This window comes from Lepidochelys olivacea (genome assembly GCF_965140295.1).
Source record: "Lepidochelys olivacea isolate rLepOli2 genome assembly, chromosome: 11".
NCBI lineage: Eukaryota > Metazoa > Chordata > Testudines > Cheloniidae > Lepidochelys > Lepidochelys olivacea.
In genome coordinates this window covers 39,656,213-39,676,686 of record NC_140421.1, presented here as the reverse complement: position 1 = coordinate 39,676,686, position 20,474 = coordinate 39,656,213, and the positions used below count along the sequence as shown (strand labels likewise).

The 20,474-nt window shown below is 38.5% G+C and overlaps 1 protein-coding gene across 1 annotated transcript in view; it reads right to left on the bottom strand.

The window, feature by feature from the left end:
• The window catches only part of MYO3B (myosin IIIB), a 334,888-nt gene that overhangs the window by 229,757 nt on the left and 84,657 nt on the right, over positions 1 to 20,474 (bottom strand). Inside the window, exon 8 of the mRNA XM_084643361.1 lies at positions 8,337 to 8,402. Coding sequence (XP_084499487.1) covers positions 8,337 to 8,402 — 66 coding nt within the window. The remainder of the gene's footprint in view (positions 1 to 8,336; positions 8,403 to 20,474) is intronic.

The following is a 20,474-nucleotide window of genomic DNA, read 5'->3' as shown; positions in this document are numbered from 1 at the left end:
CTGTTTTTAGCACACGAGCTCAAGGAGAGTTAGCATGTGTACGTCTACACAGTCTGGTCATCACACCTCCCAGCTCAAATGTAGATGTAGCTAGAGAGAGCATAACCACTTGGCACTTAGGAATATACGTATCATCTCTACACACGACACAACAAATGTATTGTAAGAAAAAGATTTAGCAAGGTCAATGTCCCTGATCCCTGGGTCTGGCTGAGCTATGCCACCTTTATATCTCCTAACCCCCCCATACTGAGGCTGGCAAGGGACCAGTTTGGCCCTTATGCCAGCTAAGAATCATTGGAGCTTAATTGTATGTCCAGAAGCCACAGCCCCACCCCTAACCCCCAGCTGTCACACAAGGGAGAGCCCCTACCCCCACACATCCATCACCCATCCCAACCCTCTATATTTTACTCTGGTGTGTTCAGCCCTTCCCCAGCACACAGGCCCTGCAACCCCACAGGGCCTAGCACAGGTTAACTTGGCCTTTGTATGGGCCACTTGCTACTCCCCTCTGAGTATAGACTTTGCTGAATGGTGAGTGTGATAGGTTCCCCCCAGGGTGCCACTTGGAAATGAGGTACCACTGAGTACCCTGACCCACCAGCCTGGGCTCCCTCTCACACTGTATTTCTGTGAAAGCTGCAAAGCCCTCCAGCCTGCACTTTCACCAGCATTCATACAGGTCCCACACCCAGCTGCAGTTACACGCAGGCTCCCTAATCACCAGCTTCCCAGCCTGGGACCCCACAGCAGTACCATCCTGCCCTGGTCAAATCTGGCCAGCATATATAACACCCAGTCTGCATCTCCCACAATATGAAGAGGACCATGCACACTTGTGGTAATCAAGCAGAGATTTTCCCGAAGCACTCCAGTCAAAGCTCACTGGTTTAGATTAAACAAAAAACAAGTTTATTAACTACAAAAGATAGATTTTAAGTCATTATAAGGGATAGCAAACAGATCAAAGCAGATTGCCTATCAAACAAAAAACTCAAACTAAGTTTAATATACTAGATAATCTGCTAATTCATATCCAGTCTCTCACCCTAAGAGATGATACAAGCAGGTTTCAGATTCTTAAGGGACAAGCTGCACTTGCTTTACAGCTTGGCATCCCCAGGTGTTTTATACACAGGCTAGAAATCCCTTTAGCCTGGGCCCAGCCCTTCCCCCAGTTCAGTCTTTGTTCCTCACGTGTTTCCAGGAGTCTTCTTGTGTGGGAAGTGAAGAACCCCAGATGATGTTACTCCCTGACTTGTATAGCTTTTGCATATGGTGGGAACCTTTTGTTCCCAAAGCTTGGTTCCCAGAGCAGTTTGTGGAAAAATACTGACATCCCAAGATGGAGTCCAGCATCATGTGGCCTGGTCACATGTCCTTGTAGTCATAGCAGCCATCACTCACAGGCTGTCTGTAGCATTCTCAGGAAGGTTCACCAGATGGGAGATAAGCCTTTCCTAAGGCCTAGTATTTTTAATGGCCCATTACCCTGAATAGATCCTTTTACAACCAGCTATTTAGACTGAAAGCATCTTGTCTAGTGGGCGTTACCCAGGTGTAACTACATTTGAAGTACAGATACATAGTCAGTATTTATAACTTCAATAGCTCAGACATAGGTGAGAGGTTTTTCGCAGGAGTGGATGGGTGAAATTCTGTGGCCTGCGTTGTGCAGGAGGTCAGACTAGATGATCATAATGGTGCCTTCTGACCTTAGTATCTACGAATCTATGAAACAATGCTTCTCCCACAACCACACACCAAACATGATGTATACATCAGGGGCTGGAAGGGATGGCATGCAGATCTGCGCCACATGGCAAGTCTCTGTAGGAGGCAGTGTGGTAACAGCACCAAACTGCAATTCAGGAGACAGGTTCAATAACTGGCTCTCTCACTGAACTGCTCGGTGACCTTAGGCAAGTCACTTCTCCCTCCTTGCCTCAGTTTTCCCATCTGTGACATGAAGATAATAATAATTACCTCCGTTGTAAAGGACTTTGAGATCTAGCAGTAAGAGACAGGCATTATTGATGTCTCCTTTCACTGCCAGCACAATGCAAAGGGGCAGTTATCAGGGAGGAGGTTCTGATCGATTATCTAGTTTATATTTTCTTTTCAGTTTTAGGCCTTTATTTGTCCTATCACTGTTTCATTGTTAGTTAATTCTCTCTCTTTCGTGCTGCAAAAATATATAATACACAAAAGCTGGATCCTATGTTGGTGATGCTCTAGCCTATCTATGGGAGATAGAACAAGTTGACTTGAAAGGATTAAATCTTCCCCTGAAAATAGAGCTACTGGAAGAGAAATAGATATAGAGTTTCTGTTCTCCCTGTTGCATTAGAATCACAGGTGAATCCTCCAAAAGAAATGCCAGGTATAGTAGATCCTGAAACACAAGGATCTCCTGGAATAGTGTCTGGACATCCTGAAGAGGTATCAGACAACTGGGATTTTCCTTGCAGTATTCTCTGGTGAATGAAAAAATATGTGTGAGGTGAGGGGAAAGAAAATCTACATAACTCATTGTTGAAATGCTCATGGAAAATGTCTGTGTCCAATATATTGGAGAAATAATTCAGGAACAGCCAATATCATCAGGATTTCTGGTATAGAGATATTTGAAATTGCTGATCTCTCACCACATCCTTGTGTTCCTCTGATTTCCACCTCTTGACCATCTCTTAAGCCCTCTCTGTCTAGCACTATCCTAAGACCTTTCTTCTCTAGTGAAAACACAATGTTAAAAACACTTCAGAGTCACTTAATGCATTCCCAGAGCAAGCCTTAAGAATGGATGCACCATAGAGTAGCATGTGGCACCTTGGTTCTCATAGGGGGTCTCAGCAGCTGAAGCACTGGGACTTTGAGCAGCTGCAATTAAGGCTTTCTTTCCTATAAAGGAAAAGATGGAAGTAGTCAGAGTATTGTGAGCCACTAGGCTTTGAGCTGAGCTGCAAGAACATCTTGGTGGGTGTGACAGGAGACTCTTTGGCAGGTTGCGCAATGAAGAGTGGAGTTTAAAGAAGGAAGACATGAAAGAAACAGGTACTTCACAGGCAATTCTTGCATTTCCTTTGTCTGACTGGCACTATGCTCTCCCTCATCCTGCTCAGTATTCCTAGTATTGCCTATCTTCCTCCTCCCGCTCTTCTTGGTACTCTGTGGCAATGGGCAGCTGAGAAAAGCAATAGGATAAGCCCAGTGAAACACGAAGAGAATCAGCAGCACTCTTAAACTACTGTGGCATCAACATTAGTGTTAAGTGGTATACTCTATTGGACACAAGGTACCCCTAAAAGTTTTTAGATCTCTTTAAAGATCTTTTAGTTCTCATTAAAGAACTCGTCTCTTCTCTGGTTAGTTGAAGGCAGTGAACTTCACTGAATACTCTTTTTCCCCCTCACCCTGAAAACAGCTCCCGTGTGTGAAAAATGGACTACTTTAAACTTATTCTATACCTAGATTTTCTAAGATTTCAGAAAAGTGGGAAGTGGAGAACATGAGTAATTTACTCATTTGTCCTGCTACCCCAATTCTAGCATCTCCTTCTCTTTTTGACATTTGCAAACACTGCTCTCTTCCCTCCCACTGAGTAACTGACAAGTTTCTCAAGTCAAACGTACATCGCATCCCAAGTGAGAAAATACAGTAATATGGTCTTTCTCTGTGTCACATTTTTGTGACCTACAGCCAGAAAACTGAGATCATAAATGAGACATCAGTGAGATCAAAATAGGGCCCTTAGGATCTAGATGATCAATTAGGAGATATAAATTACTCTTCAGTCTGAAATTCAACCTTGTGATGCATGGCTATAATCATGTTTTACATGAAAACGTAATACAAAACTCTAAATTAAAAAAGTTAGGAAATCCGGTTTCCATTGTTTTTACAATCAGTCATTGATCATATACGTGTTTATTATTGTATTCAATGCTGGAGACCCTAAATCTTGAAATTTTACATTTTGAGCTTACTACTCCCTGAGTTTCTTAATTATTTAATTCCCTGCAGCTTGAGAGACACAAATTAATTTCAGGAGCCATAATAGCTAATTGTTGGCTAAATAAATTTAAAAGGAGGTGCCTGTCCCTGGAGATAACGTTGCTCATTTTAATTAAAATGACCATTTTCTGATGTAATGTAAATAAAGGTTACTGTAGCCTTCTGCTCCAAGAACATATTAACTCTTCTTGCCACTTCCAGAGACAACATTATATGTGGTGCTTGAACTCTTTTTAACTAATTTGTATCTTTACTCATTTTACCATTTACCATATTAACATTCCTGCATGAATTCAGAAACACCACACGTGTAAATGGTGCTCGACATAAATTGTTATCATATGAGGACATACGTTAATGTTGCAGCTGCAAAAACAGAAGTTTAGCCTCATAAATTTTCACAGTCATAGGATGGAGTGAACTTTTCAAACCTGAGATTTTATTTCAACTGAATGAACATAGGTAAAAGTCTATCATTTTTAGTACGTATCAAGGTGGCTATCGATGCAGTTGTTTAAGTAACTTTATAGATAGGCTTGGTAGAATTCGATTTTTATTATTTTGATGGATATCGATATTTATTTCTAAGCTTTTTTTTCCAATTTTTATCAAATTTTCACAGTTGCAGGAAATTATAGGGGGTCAGACAGCAATTATTTAATGACAGTAGATGCTGAGATTCAAAAAGCTAAAGCTCTATAACCATTAAAACATATCACATGTCAAAATATACAAAGTAAACATCCTTAAATCAAACCACAACTCTCACACAGCATTTTTCTTACTTTGCCTATCTGTAAATTTTTATCATCATTGATGGGAATATATTTTCAGTTTGTGAGTGTGCAATGAAATCAATGTTTACCAACTTTACCAATAAAAATCTAATCCTTCCAAACCTACTTATAGGAAATGACATGCCATTTTGCTGTTTTCTGAGATGGCTTGATAAAGGCTATGTCTTCACCACCAACAAGGTGTGTTTCTACAGCAAGCTAACTATCTCATTAGCTATATCACTGCAAAATCCTAGTGGAGACAAGGTGCTGTAGTTTTTACCTCAACGTAGCTAGTCAAGGTCAACACTAGGTGAGGGAAGGGAGAGAGTTTTGACCTCACCTATGTACATCCAGGTAAAAACTACCTGTGCTTTGTGTCCACTGGGATTTTACAGCACAATCACTAACTCAAGTTGTACTAGCATTCTGTGGATTTCATGTTAACAAAAGTAATGTACCTTTATTGCCTACAATCGGCTCAAAAGCTAGATGAGAAAAACACTACACCTTCCAGCTTGGAAGTTTTACAAATTATTGTGATATGTGAGTGACTACTTAGAATACAAAAGGCTCTCAGGACAGGAAGAACATTTTGGCATTACATCTGGAGCACCGCTATTACTCTGAACAAGGCACAGAAATATGGAAAAGAAACTACATTGCCTAAATTTGCCAGTGTTGGCAAGGATGAAATCACTGTATCAACAGAACTTAAGTCAAAGGTATGCTTAGCTGAAGCAGCATGCTCCGTTTTGTGTCAATACACAGGTCTGGACCACAACTTGAACCAGATAAGCTTGTTATGCAAATGATGTTGGCCATCAGGAGAGAAGTAGATAATGAAATTACTACAAAGCCAACCACTCATCACAAGGGTGACAGAAACATCAGGCAAGGTCCTAACATATGGACAAAAGGCAGTAAGGAATTTATATAATCATTACTTTTAATTTATCATAACTAAGCTGTCATGAGTCATGCATTGACAAATGCATAACTAATGCATATAAATGAGCCAATTATCAGTAATGGCTAAAAGGTTCACAGCTGTATAGTCTGATGTTTTTATTATAAAAAAAATGAAGGTTTACTAATGTAAACTGAACCCTGGGTAAAAATGTTTCGTAACTTCACCTCTTATGGGAGATTGCAAACCAGTAAACAAAATGTGGCAATGTCACAGCAAATTCCATTCCAATGTTCTCTTTCATGAAACTACAAAACTGGTAAATTTATTACAATTGTTGTATTGCTTCAGATATCATTTATGCTTAAAACACTGCTTATTAGTACACTTTACTGCTTCACTGTGTATGTTACTGTAAAAACAAAAAGCAGGTTCAACGAATTTGGAGAATAGCTGTTGGGAAACAAATAATTAAAATTGATCAGATTACAAACGTATAATTTTAGGATATCAAAAAACTGAAAAAACAAGTATTACACTGGATATATAAACCACCAAACCTTGACTCCTACTATAGAGTCATTTATACCCTATTGGATTTCAGTGTTCACATTTAATTAAAAGTTTGAATAAAGGTCAGGAAGTGTTAAGCTTAATTTATTGTATTGTTCCCAAGCTCTGAAAGGGTTTCCAAGAATGAAGGCACCAAGAAGGAAGCGTGTGGAGGACAACACTGAAGCAGGATGTATCAAATAGTTGAATTTTGTTCTCATATTTACCAACTGCCTTGTCTCTACACAACACAAACAGAATATTAGACCATCGGTGATGATTTTCTCCCAAACATTGGCTGCCCGCCACAAGCACCTCAAGCTTCACATTTTAGGGGTTCTCTGTCAATATGGAAGAAAAGCCAGCCATCATCCATTGCAGACTTGGAAGATTTTTATCCTTTGTAATTAATCAGTGATCACAATGTACTACATAGTTACTAGTTAAACCAGGCACATGTAGCATAGAAAAAGAGGTCGGGTCTATCTGCTCCAAATGCACAGAGTTCTACTACTTCAGCAAAAAAAAAATCTCCTTTAGTTTTCAGCAGTAGTAGATATCATCTGTAGGTCAGCCAGCACCTTGCCTTACCTTATGGCCTGATCCAAAAAACACTGAAGTCAATAGGAGTCTTTCCATTGACTTTAATCAGCTTTGGATCAAGTCCTTAATCTTCAACCTCCTAAAATGGGAAGTTGCCCCAAAAGACCAACTTCAGAAAGTCTGTGTCAGACTCAGTTCACGTACCACTGCTAGTTCAAGAGATTTCTGGATACATTATTTGAGGCACAGGTACAGAATGGACCTAGCCAGGTTTTCAAAGCCAAGGGGAAAAAACAAAAACTGAGGAGTGTTGTTTCAGTTGAAGCACCAGGAATAAGAGATTTAAAGCATTAAGTAACTTGAATAGCGTTGAATCAATAAGGATCTGATAACATAAGGGCATATTAGCGCAGAATGAAGTCCTAAGATATGATGAACATAAGAACATAAGTATGGCCATACTTGGTCAGACAAAAGGCCCAAATAGCCCAGTATCCTGTCTTCCAACAGTGGTCAATGCAGGTGCTTCAGAGGGAATGAACAGAACAGGTAATCATCAAGTGATCCATTCCCTGTCGCCCATTCCCAGCTTCTGGCAAACAGAGGCTAGAGACACCATCCCTGCCCATCCCAGCTAATAGCCACTGATGGACCTATCCTCCATGAATTTATCTAGCTCTTTTTTGAATCCTGTTATAGTCTTGGCCCTCACAAAATCCTCTGGCAAGGAGTTACACAGGTTGTTTTAAATCTACTGCCTATTCATTTCATTTGGTGACCCCTAGTTCTTGTGTTATGAGAAGGAGTAAATAACACTTCCTTATTTACTTTCTCCACATCCATCATGATTTTATAGACCTCTATTATATCATATATTTGCTTATTAATGGAAGTTATTATAAGAGTTTTAGATTTGATGATAAAAGATAAATTATGCATTTCTTAGTTTACTTGTTCTAACAAACAAAACATGAGTTTGGTTTATTGAGGATCCTATGCTGAAGCTGAGTGGCACCTAGATAACACATCAGTCCCTAACTTAATATTTTCTGCTGGTTTTGGTTTGTTAGAGGTATCCAAGGTTGGATGGAAGGGGGTTAGGACAACCGCTTTGTTCCTCTCCTTTTTCATTTTGATTTTAATTGCCTAGAATTTACTTCAGCAAACCCTTCCCTGCAAGGCAAGTCCATATGTTGCTACCACATTTAGATCTCCTATACCACCAAACTTTACCTCTAAGCCATCAAGCAAACCAAGTGTATTAATAAATTCATCCTGGGTCCATCACAAGTCAAGAAGCTAGTCAACTTAGTATAGTCCACAGCTGCTGTTAAGCAAATTGCATGAAGAGATCAAACTGAGCTGGTCAGTTTTCAAAACATGATATGCAGTCTTCAATTTATGAGATGATCATATGTGTTATAACCTTTTACCAAGCAAAACAACTGTGTGAACCAAGTAAATTCTGCTTTCAGGGTTTCATGTCACACTGTAAGGCCTTGTAGAGTAAGCAGTTTTTAAATGGAGGAAAAACTCACTGTGAAATGAAGTGGTTGAATCCTCTGCACCATTTTTCTGGGTGTAGCAAAGTAGGGGGAGGATTTCTGAAAAATAAACACAGTTTTCAGTTTTAAATATTAAGGGAAGATCTGTTAAATCATAATGTTATTGCAATTTTCTCATGGATATTCAATAAAGATAACATGAGCTCTATTAGAAAATGGTGACACAGAAAGGAATGTCCAAATAGTCTATATGCTTTGGATGCCTGTCTCATTTGGTTTGGGTTTTTTTAACAATTCCTTTCCCTCTTAATGAATTTCCCCTTTTTATTTCATTGATGTTGATGCTGGTGACAAGTACAGAATGCATAGTGCACATCATGCACGCTTCCCTACAGTTTGCTTTAATTCAGCTTGACTCTGAAGGGATCATCTGAGGGCTGAGCAGTTAATCCAGTCTCCATGCCCATTCAGTCCTTGGCCTCTCCACTCAGCTAACGAATTATGATCATGATGTGCAGAAACATGGACACCTGCATATTAAAAACTAAGGGAGGGATCATCAACAAATGGTGGTAACTTTCAGTCATAAATGACTTGATACTTTTATATTCTGGTAACCTGGAGATTAATGTTTCCATATAATGAACACTAAAACTATTACAAAAGTAGCATATGATTTTTTTAGTAACATTTTCCATTCATTAGTTCTTACATTACATATTAACAGGGGCTTCCATAAGAATGCACCCAGAAGCCTACATTGTTGTATTCAGTGTAGTTGTAGCAATGTCAGTCCCAGGATATTAGAGAGAGAAGATGGGTGAGGTATTATCTTTTATTGGACCAACTTCTGTTCCCTTCCCAGACCTGAAGAAGAGTTCTGTGTGGCTTGAAAGCTTGTCTCTCTCACCAGAAGAGGTTGGTCCAATAAAAGATATAACCTCACTTATCTTGTCTCTCCAGAGTCTTAGAAATAACAAATATGCTGCCACATATTAGTTGCCATATAACCACTTTCCTCACTGAATACTACAGTAAGTTATATAGACAAGTAAATATTGGCCCATAGTGGAACATCAAATCCAAACCATTTGAACACTGAGGAAATTCAGACCTGGATACAATCTTGGTGACTATCATCATCTCCATCAGAAGGATATACCAGAAAACCAGATCTGAACTCCACAAACTTTGTATAAGTTTGGCTCCACTTCCAGATCCAGTAAAGCTCATTTCTAGTAAAAACAAAACAAAGTTTCCTGCCTGGCATGTTGGGTCATTATCTTCCATAGCTTTCTTCAAGCAATTAAAGTTTTCAAATATGTTTGGTAAGAAAGGTCTGTTAAAAAACTTTACTAATTTGTGTTTTATAGTATTTGAGGACACACTGAACTAGCAAAAATAGTCATATACTTTAGCTTAATCTGATACCAAATTGTCATGAATAGTCTCTACATTGCATTATGAATCATGCTCATTTAATTCAGGGCCACACTCTACAACAAGACATGGTTTGGAAACATTTTGGAAAACAAAGAGTAAGCAACATAAACACAATGTAAATTTGTACTGATCTGTTTAGCAGTCTTTGAATTTCTCACACATGTACATTCAAATAGTAGCTCCATTGAACAATTACTAGTCCAAAAAAAATCAAAACATAGTTTAAAAAAGACAATGTGGCTTTGTAATAAATAGACCATTTTCATTCATCTGTATCTATTCAAAACAAATGCAGTCATTTCATTTCATTGCAGGTTGTCACGTTGTCTGAGCTGAATATGTTATTATTTTTCTCTTTTGTTACAGCAGATGCTGAGAGTGTAATTTTCCTCACAAAGTAAAGAAATTCAGAATGTTTGAGGTGCACATCATTTATCAAATTTACCATTAGGAAAAATATGTGATGGGTTATTTTCAATGGCACTAATATTTCAGTCCTGTCTTCCAATAACCATGTTTATATCTTTGGGTACATCAGAAAATCTGTAACTGTACCTTCAAACACAAAGCACAGTAGATACTTTCAGAAGATACATCAAGAAACAAGACTATATCTGAAAGAGAGACAAGCTTCAAAAATCTCTCTAATGAACAATGGCTAGCACGTCAGATAAAACCAAGCCTCTCTCTAACGTACTTTCAGAGTGGCCTTGAGACTCCTGTTCCTTATTGTGGATAACAGCAAGTATGTTTCTGGTCATTCCACTTTTGACTCCACCTACCTTACTTTACAGGAACACTGCTTTATCTGACTCTCCAAGTTCTGATAATAGCACCAATCACTACAGTGTCTCAGTGTAAAGTGTATTCCTACTGCCTGCCAAATGTTTGCAGTTAAACCTCCCTAGTTTGGAATTTCATTGCAAATTCAAAAGTCAAGCCTAGTTTGTGAAAAGTTTCACCAGTATTCATGAATTATGTAATGTAGCTAATATAGAATTGTTTGCATGTTCTTTTAGATACTATTCTCAAAGTCTAGCATCTGATTATATTCATGAAGGTAATAATGGGGTTTAATATAAAGAATGTAATTCAGAGGTAGTGTCAGTTCCATAGCATTATTTCACTAAGAATATTCTAAAAAGAAGCTTTATAAAGAGACTACAGTGTAAAACATTTCCACTTTAATACATCCCATGGTTGCAGATGTTATCATGGATCCAGGTAGAATTTCATAATAGAAGAAAAGACCAGTGAACCAAATGTTATTGTTGATTTGCCTGTGGGAATAGAGTTAGTCAATTGATTATTTTCTGACTAAAGGAAAACCAAGTAAAAACAGAATGATTCCTACAAACGGCCATCAGATTATGCTAGCATCAAAGGCGCCTGCGTCTTCTTTTATTGGCTTCTCAATATTCCATCCACCAAATCATAAATCACTGACAATTATAAAGTAACTAATGAGTCCCTGAGTTTATGAACAGTTTCTTGAGCCTAATATTTCTATATCTGTTCATGGAAGAATTTGGTATTATTCCTAAATTCTCTCTAATCATCTAGGCTATATTGGAAAGGTGGTTTTATAGTTGAAGCACAGAACTGGATGCCAGAAGTCCAGGATTCAATTCCTGGCACTGCCGTAGACGTCTGTGTTACTAGGCAAATCTCCTAATCTGGGTCTCAGTTGCCCTATCTGTAAAATGGGGTGATACTGTTTACACATCCCAGAAGCTTGTTAAGAGGCTAAATTTAATTAATGTTTGTAAAGCACATTGAGATCCTTTGATGCAAGATGCTATTTAAGTGCAAGGTATTAATACCTTTATATGCTTCTACTATTTAAATTACCCAGTAGATGAAATGTTGCCTCTTGGTCCATTGCACAGAGAGTCTAGCAAGTGACTTTGGTTAATATAACCAAAGAATGTTTAACCAACATTAAGGCCTGATTTAAAATCACAATATTGAAGAATATTGAATGAAGTTTGGAACCCAGTCTTACTGTCCACTCTGCATTCATATGTGTTCAGAAAAAAGCCAATTCACTTGCCACTGAAGTTAAGTCAGATCTGCTGTGTTACTTAAGGATAATGTTATGCACTCCCATATAGCCTTCTATAGGCTGATTCTATGGAAGCAGTGGTAACCTCATAATAAACCATGAAGCCAAGAAATGTAGGCATGCCTATTATTGGAGTTTTATGGACACCTAGTACTCAGTGGATTTCCCTATAAATGGCCACATATGCAGGAGTAAATAAAATACCAGCTGGAATAAGGTATAGGACATGCTGATTAACACGTAATGCAATTCACTAAGTCATGTTATGCTACAATAAGAGATAATACAATTGTAACAATTCTAATAACAATACATTTAAGAATAAAAGTCCTTCCCAAATGGGATTTCTCAAGTGGTTGGCAGTTTTCTCTTCCACTAATCACTATCCTAGCTTTAGGGATATATCTCTTATGCCCAGATCTGCATTTTCCCCCAGGCAAACTAGAAATCTGGCTCTTTCAGCTATTCCTCACTGCCTGTATATATGGCTCCCTTGTTCCTCTTGGGTGACTGGAGCATCAATTTGCTTAGCTTCTCTTCTTGAAGCACTACAAACCTCACTTGTGCCACACTAATCCCAATTTAACTGAATTTAAATTAAAAACTAGTAGAAACATACTATAATGTTAATTGTTCCAATCCTTTGCAGCATACCATGACAGGCTTTCCAAGATTGACTAAAGTGTCTATGCAAATTTTAGCAATCCAGATAAACTTTGACCTTTAGCATTTCCAATGCTCAGGGCTTTTCTTGGCTGCTATCCGTGGGCTGAAGCTCCCCTCCTGAGCTCACTAATAGGAGATTTTAAAGAAAATTCTAGTGTTGGTAAGGCCACCCCTCTCTCAAAATCATAAGCAACACTCTGGCATTCCCTTCTCCCAGAATGGAGCCAACATATATTCCCCCTGGACCAGAAGGATGCCTTTCTTTTTTTCTCCTTTTGAGAAGCACCTTGTCCACTGGCTGTCCTACCCCAAGAGGATTCAGGGAGCTGTAAGTGACTCTGTTGTCATCAAATATCTCCTGATCTGTCCTGAGGCTGTAGCAGTTCAGCCTCTGCTGGAGGAAGCTAAGTGATGGCCTTTTAAAGCCTTTTAAAATAGTGTGTTAGCTTAATTTTTCTTTTTATAATAGAATTTTTAAAAATTAGATTTGCCTTGAACACACAGTACTCACCAAGGATTCCTACAGAGTTTTTATGGACAGTTCAATATATAGGACAAGATCTTGCCATTCTGTGGAAATGCACTTTGCAGGTCCCAAAGTTAGATAGGACAAAATGTGGTTTAGTTAGGACAAAGGTTTCACTGCATTTTATGGTGGAGGTGGGGATTACCAAGGATCTTGGAGCATCTGAAGAGGCCAAGGTTCCTGCAAAAGGCAGTCAGACAAACTCCTAAGACAACAGTTGAGTGTTAAGCACATGGAAATAGGTTAATATCCAGGGATACGTAAATGTCCACGAATTTGGTTTTTCTTTGAAAAGACTGTAACTTTCCTGAAATCTGAAACTAATGATCAATTAAAAACTCTGATTTATAATACTGGAATTGCATGTATGAAATATAAAGTGACTGAATCAAATAGCTTATGTAGCACATACTGTTGAATCACAGCCAAATACGGCACTTGTCTTGGTACTTTGGCCCAAACAGGGATCTATCTAAGGTCACTTGTGTCTCAAGATTATGTTATATCCAACATGTGTTATTCTATTGATGGCATCTCTTTGCATCAGCTGATGTCATTGGACTTCATTAGTATCTGGCAGCTTCTGCAGCATTTTGCACATATTCATAGAAAAGCTAAATATCCAACTCTTAGTAACTTGCTGATGCATTTTATGCTATTCTTCTTCTTCAAAAAGAGCACATGTAACCAGTTCAATCATCCTTGCCATATATAAGTAGCTCAAGGACAATAGCAGCTTATTTTCTAATATAAGTGATGGATAATTGCAAGAAGTAGATAAGAAGTTCATTGCATGAGCTGGCATAGCTAGACCTTTCTAAATGCACTCTGATGCAAGAAGGGTGATCAACCATTTATTTCCCAAGTTTGTGCCTTTTTTCCCCTAGTCCTTAGTTCTATAATTAGACCAATACCAAATGTTCCATTTCCTTAGGCAGAATCATTCTTCTGCGGATGGATATTGTCCTCCTCTCACTACATTCTCTGCCTTCCATGGTCTGATTGTTGTACTTACTTTGTGGGAGTTTTGTATGAGTGAGGACTGTTGCACTGAGCCCATACAGAAGGTAACCTACATACGCACACACAACGTTTTTAAAGTTCAGAGCTGCTTAGAACATGAAGACATTAGCAAGCTCAGCCCCAGAGAAGAATTGATTCTGAATGATCAGTAATAGGGAGTAGGTGCTGGAAATGTTTTAATTCGTTGAGTTTAATGTGTTTTCTGTCATTCAGTTTGCCTCTAAAGTCACAGCTGGTAAAACCAAAGGGGTTATTTTACCACAATCAGACCAGCGACATGGTTCAGTGAGCACCATTTGTTCTTTACATTAAGCAGGGTGCCTAATTACTGCTCATAGTTAATAGATTTATGATACGCAAAAAGAAAATAACTGCTTCAGATTTTAAATAATTTTTTAAAGTGCATTTTGCTTTTCAAGCATTTTTAATTTCTCAGAAAAAGTATGTCAATACATTTAGCAACATATTTTATAAAGGAAAACCAGACCCAATCTCCAATGAACAGACTGTGTCATCAGAGCCTGCCACATTGTTTCTAATGGGGGAATTAGCAGCTGAACATCCACACCTGTCACCATGAACAGGCTCTGGCAAACACAACCAGGTACATGTTTCTTGTGCATTTCTTAAAACAGTTTGAAATGAGACAACCAGAGACAATATTTATGTTGATATTGGCCAGGTTTATACTTAAGCAGATTTCACTTGAAATTATACATATACACCTATTTCCTAAGGTGAAATTTTCTGTTTATAAAAAAAGTGAGAAGTTAATGATGTATAATAATGAGATACTACCACAAATGGTTATATAATACAAATGGCTTGTATGAAAATAGGTAAATACCTGAATGAAATTTATACCTAAAAAGTTCTCACACAAGCTTAAGGTCTGACCCTGCAAAGACTTACTATTCTGTACAGTAACACAGAAATTAATTAGATTGATCACAGCAGGAGTGAGTACCTACCTATACCGGCACTATGGCAGATTTTCCATAGACTTTAATGGGAGCTGCCTGAGGCTTTAGGCCAAGAAATACGCATTTACAGATTCAGGTCCTGAGGTAGCAGGACTGGCTAGAGAGTTAGTCACAGCTAAATGAGCATCATTTTCAAGCCCAAAAGATCTCCCACTCCACAGCCTTAGTCACATTAAATTTGAAAGGGCCCCAGGGCACTTTTATGTTGGGGTCTCACATAAGGAGGTCAAAGAGGAGATCATAATGACAAGAAATGGGCAAGACATGCTGTCCTCATAATAAAGCTAGTGTGATTTGTCAAAAGGCTTGAAAAATATCCCCAACAGCCACTAAACCAAGGAATAAGCCTAATAACCAGTATGAACACCTCCTGGGCCACTAATCACCCTAAAGCCATGTGCTCTGAAATTTTAAGGAATACAACAGTTGTTAATTGTGCACTGTATTTAATTAAAATATTATCAATCCACATTGAATTTAATTCTTTTAAAATATGAAACCTACTAAAAAGCTGGTCACATAGCAGTAAAATATATTTGTTACAAATATTATCTGATGATTTTTACATCTATTTATTAAATAATACCTTCAACAAATAGTATTTGGTCAGCTATCGAGCTAAGTGAAGATTGCAAAAAAGTATTTGTTGAAGAAGTTATTTGACTGAAATCTCTCATATTATATATTCACTGAATGCTTATTCAATCAGCCCTACTTTCTATAGGCCACACCCATGCTCCTCCTTTCTTATGCCCATCTGTACCCTAAGCACCCACATCCGAGGCTTGGAAAATTTACCAAGCACCTTACAGCCAATAGACTAAACCTACTAGCCACAAACTGATAAAGATGGAGGTCCCACTAGCAATGGGTAATGCCCAAGAGAGAAAGCAACCCTGCACAGTCTCCCTCAGCTCCAGAGAAAGAGGAGAGTGCTGGGATGCCTACCAGGGTGCTGTCACTGGGCCGCATGCTCAGGAAGGTCCATCTTTCTTATCAGCCTCTGACTAGTAGGTATCTGATAAATTTTAAGCCTCCCTTCCCAGGGAGAAGGAGCATTGTCTCAGTTTCCCCCTTCTCACACCAAAGTCATCTGGCTGATACAAAGGGTGGGGTTCTCTGCTATCCTAGCCCTTCCTCAGCTTTCCAGGTGTTACAAAGGAGGTATGGCCATGGACTCTATCCCTGCCCTTTGCAGTCGTGGAGTCTGATCCAAAGCCAATTGAAGTCAATAGGAGGTTTTCCAGTCACCTCAGTGGGCTTTGGATCATGCACTTAGATATAAACAGTCATATTCTGAGGCACAGAAACTAAAGAAAGAAAAGACAAGTTCTCTCTGCCTCACTGGTAGGACATTTTAATTTGCTTAACTTCATCCCATGTTTCCTAGTTATACCAGCCCCTACCTAAGTCCTCTCCACAAAACACCCTTAACAATTCTTCTCCTTCAGTGCTGGAGTAAGAGGGGAAAGTGCTAGAGTGTTGCTGCCAACCTCCGTCTATCTTTTTTTTGACTGACAGCAGCGTATTTATGTATAGGCTTTCCATTCCCCACTCTCTGAAGCATTGCTTTCCCTCCTCGTAAACACACAATTTATCCCGCCTGAGGTTTGGGGGGGTCTATCTGACAAAAATATACATAAAATATAAATAAAAAATGTCGTGCCAAACCTGTGCCTCTGTTTACGTTAAGTATTCTCAAATTAGGATGAGGTGAAGCGTTCCGCTTTGGTTTTTTCAACCTAATTGCTGTGGTTTTTGTGTAGCCAAAAAAAGTCACTAAAAAAGGCAATAGGCTCAATTTGACCCCTCAATGTTAGTCAATAGGGAAAATGAAAGTACTACACTTCCAAGGTCTTTGGGGGTTTCTTGGATCCTAAACACATACAAACATTTAAATAAAGGATGACAGGCAAACCACTGTCTATTCTTTCTTTAAGTATTCTCCATCTATGATTAGGACAACCTGTTAGCATTGGTTTTGGCTGCATACCTCTAGTGGTTTTAGTGTAGCGAAAAAATGTCACTCACCAGGTACTGGGGGTCAGTTATACCCCAAATTAATTTTGCAGGTATTCCAAGACTAGATTATTTTTGTTTTGAGGCAGCAATTACAATATTATTATATGACTCTTTCAGCATTGTTTTTATCATCAGAGTTTCAGTGCTTTGTTTTTGTTTGTTTGTTCAAAAGAATGCACCAAAAAGGTCTTGGGGGTCTGAGAGACCCCAGATAACATTTGCCTTATGTATGATCACAATAGTCCAGCAAATTGAGTGTCTTTGAAGATAACACTGTCAAACTGAGTTTCTGAGAAGCCTACACTTGATAGGAAGAGTTTCTGGGGAAGCCACAACTGTCAGATACATTTTCTCGCAGGCCTACACTTGACAGATGCTGTTGCTGGGGCAAAGACTCGCTGTTGCATTGTACATGCACTGTGCACGTCTGAATGCATACATTGTTTGGATTCTGTTGAATTGCACATGGCATAATAAATCTCTGAATAAGAGATGGATGTTTCTCAAGGACCTGAGCACAGAAATGGTAAAACCACTCATGCAGGTAAGAACATTGCAGCCTTGCCTCGCCTCAGGCTGCCAGGGAAGCCATGTCTAGTGTGCTGGATGCTGATCCAGAGCCTAAGAAATGGGAAGATGTTACATCTGCTCAGAGAACGAGACAGAAAAACACATCCAAAATGTGCAAAGTGTCAAAACTGTGGTATGTTCAGAACATATGTCACCTATTTGCTCCATTTGTTTGAAGTACTAGGCCATTTACAGCTACTTTGCTGTGCCTGTGCCTTTTATATTGTTCACAGAATCATAAAATATCAGAGTTGGAAGGGACCTCAGGAGGTCATCTAGTCCAACCCCCTGCTCAAAGCAGGACCAGTCTCTAACGTTTGCCCCAGATCCCTATATGGCCCCCTCAAGGACTGAACTCACAACCCTGGGTTTAGCAGGCCAATGCTCAAACCACTGAGCAATCCCTCCCCTATATAGATATATATGCTATCTATATTCATTGTCTAAACATGGGGTCAGTTAGAGCCTGACACCTGTAGACAGTGTAGCTTTTTAAAAAATCATGGGGTCAATTAGACCCCAGCAAAAGCGTTGTGTAGTGTGCTTTTGAATCTAGGGAAATTTTAACTTGCTCATAGTTTATTAGTTCACTGGCTACAATAAAGTCTATGTTAAATGCATCCCTTGTGTTTTCCTCCCCCCAATTTTGACATAATAGGGGGTCTGCAAGACCTCAATATGGAATTAGTTGGGTGATTTTTGGTCCAATATGAAGGTTAAATGTGCAGAAAACAAAAACATTCAGTTTAAATTATTCCAAATCATCGTCACTTCTGAGCAGTAAAGATACGCCAGTTCAAATCACGTGGGATTTCCCTTAATTTAAACAAGAAATGGCTGTCCTCAAGTTAGACCAAAAGATATTGACAGACCAGAATCAGTTAAGGGTATCAGCACTGGAAATAAAATGTTTTTATATGTTTCACTATCTTTTAATTACAATTCCAGAGCCAGCAGATATTTCCTCCACCACTGGGACTCTCACTCTGACACTTTGTTGTGTGCATGCTACTAAAGTCAGAGCGAAGTCCCATGGAATATAATATGTATATTTTGAGATCCAAGTTAAATAGACAAATATACTGATAAGATCGTGGATTATTTATTGCTGAAAAGACTGTAGAGAGACAAAGTATTTTTCCCCGGGTTTTTATGATTCATTCTCCTGATCCCGTAAAATATAAATTGGACATTTGTTTTCTTTTCACTTCCCAGAAATGAATGATACTCTGGGAGCTTTGCGAGAATCATAAAGCCACATTGGTCCTCTTCTTTTTGTGATTTCAGGCTATATTTTTTCATCACCACTGAAGAGGCCAAAAAAAACCAAAACAGATTAACAATTAGACACTCCGGCTGGCTTGTGAAGTTTTGACTGACAGCTGGAGAGAATTTTTTCCTGCAGCTGTAAAAGAAAAACGAGTGAACAAGATACCAAACAGATTTTTAAAACTAAACTTTTTGTCAGGATTTGTTGGCAAGTCTCCAGCCATGAACATTTTTTGGCAGTTGGCATAGTAATAAGCAAGAACCTATATCAACAGATAAATTCAGTTTCAAAATTATACAGAAAACATCTTTCACGTTTCAAGAAGCACTATATAAATCACTGGAAAAAAAAGCATTTCGAGAAGAATATAAGGAGGTGGCCAAAAGAGATTCTTTTTCATGTAGCAAGCCCAGTGTTTCAAAGCAGTATGTGTATAACAGATCATGAGTCACTTATAAAGCAATAATGATGTATGCAAATAAGTATGCATTTAGCATACTAAATTATTTTGAAGGTCAGATCATAACCTTCAAGAAAATAAACTCAATTATATGAATGTTTAAGTTCAAGTTCATACACATTGTTGAAGTATGGCAAAGTGTTCTGCTTGGGAACATCTGGTTTATCTTTGACTTTTTCCCTTAAACACTGCAATTCACAGGCCACTGGTTTGACAGCTGCAAAGGTTTCATTAGCTTTTTGCAAGACCTGACAAGGCATCATTTATTTCTGTCATTTACTTTTCAGTTTCCCGTTTCAGTTTCTAGCTTCATTCAGACAGAAACAAGTATTATATTTCACCAAAACCTTCAGATGCAGAAGAATAAACACAGTTTTGCTTTTCAATGGTCAAGCTTCATAATGTATATTTAACCTAATAACTTTATGGTTATGGTATTGCATTTCATTTCATCATGAAAGTTTCATCTTTGAAAGTTAAGGGGCAACTGAAATTAACAGCTGGAATTGAAACTGGGGAAGTATTGTGAAAGATTTTTTTTATTTATAATCAGTTCAAATCTTTACTACAATGTATTATTTTGCTTTTCGATTAAAACCATGGCTTTGTGAATTTGCAAAGTGGAGAGTGCCAGTTACCAAAGAAGAAAATATGGGAAGTAATACTTTTGCGCCTGACTGAAAAACATACAGTATTGTCTAGACATTGCAATTCTGTAGTTAGAATATTAAGGTTTCAGAGTAGCAGCCGTGTTAGTCTGTATTCGCAAAAAGAAAAGGAGTACTTGTGGCACCTTAGAGACTAACCAATTTATTTGAGCATAAGCTTTCGTGAGCTACAGCTCACTTCATCTTATGCTCAAATAAATTGGTTAGTCTCTAAGGTGCCACAAGTACTCCTTTTCTTTTTAGAATATTAAAACATTCCAATTACACTGTATATTTATATCTAAAATTCATGCCTTTAGTAGAATCCATAGGTGAAAATCTGGCAAGTGGGTTCATAAGGACACCCATTCGGAGTTCTTTGTGTACCACAAAACTCTCATTGATTTCCAGCCTATTTACTATCCCTGACGGGGGGCCACATGGCTGATAGCAGTACTTTCCTTTCCTGCAGAGCAGATCTGCCTCTGTTCATTCA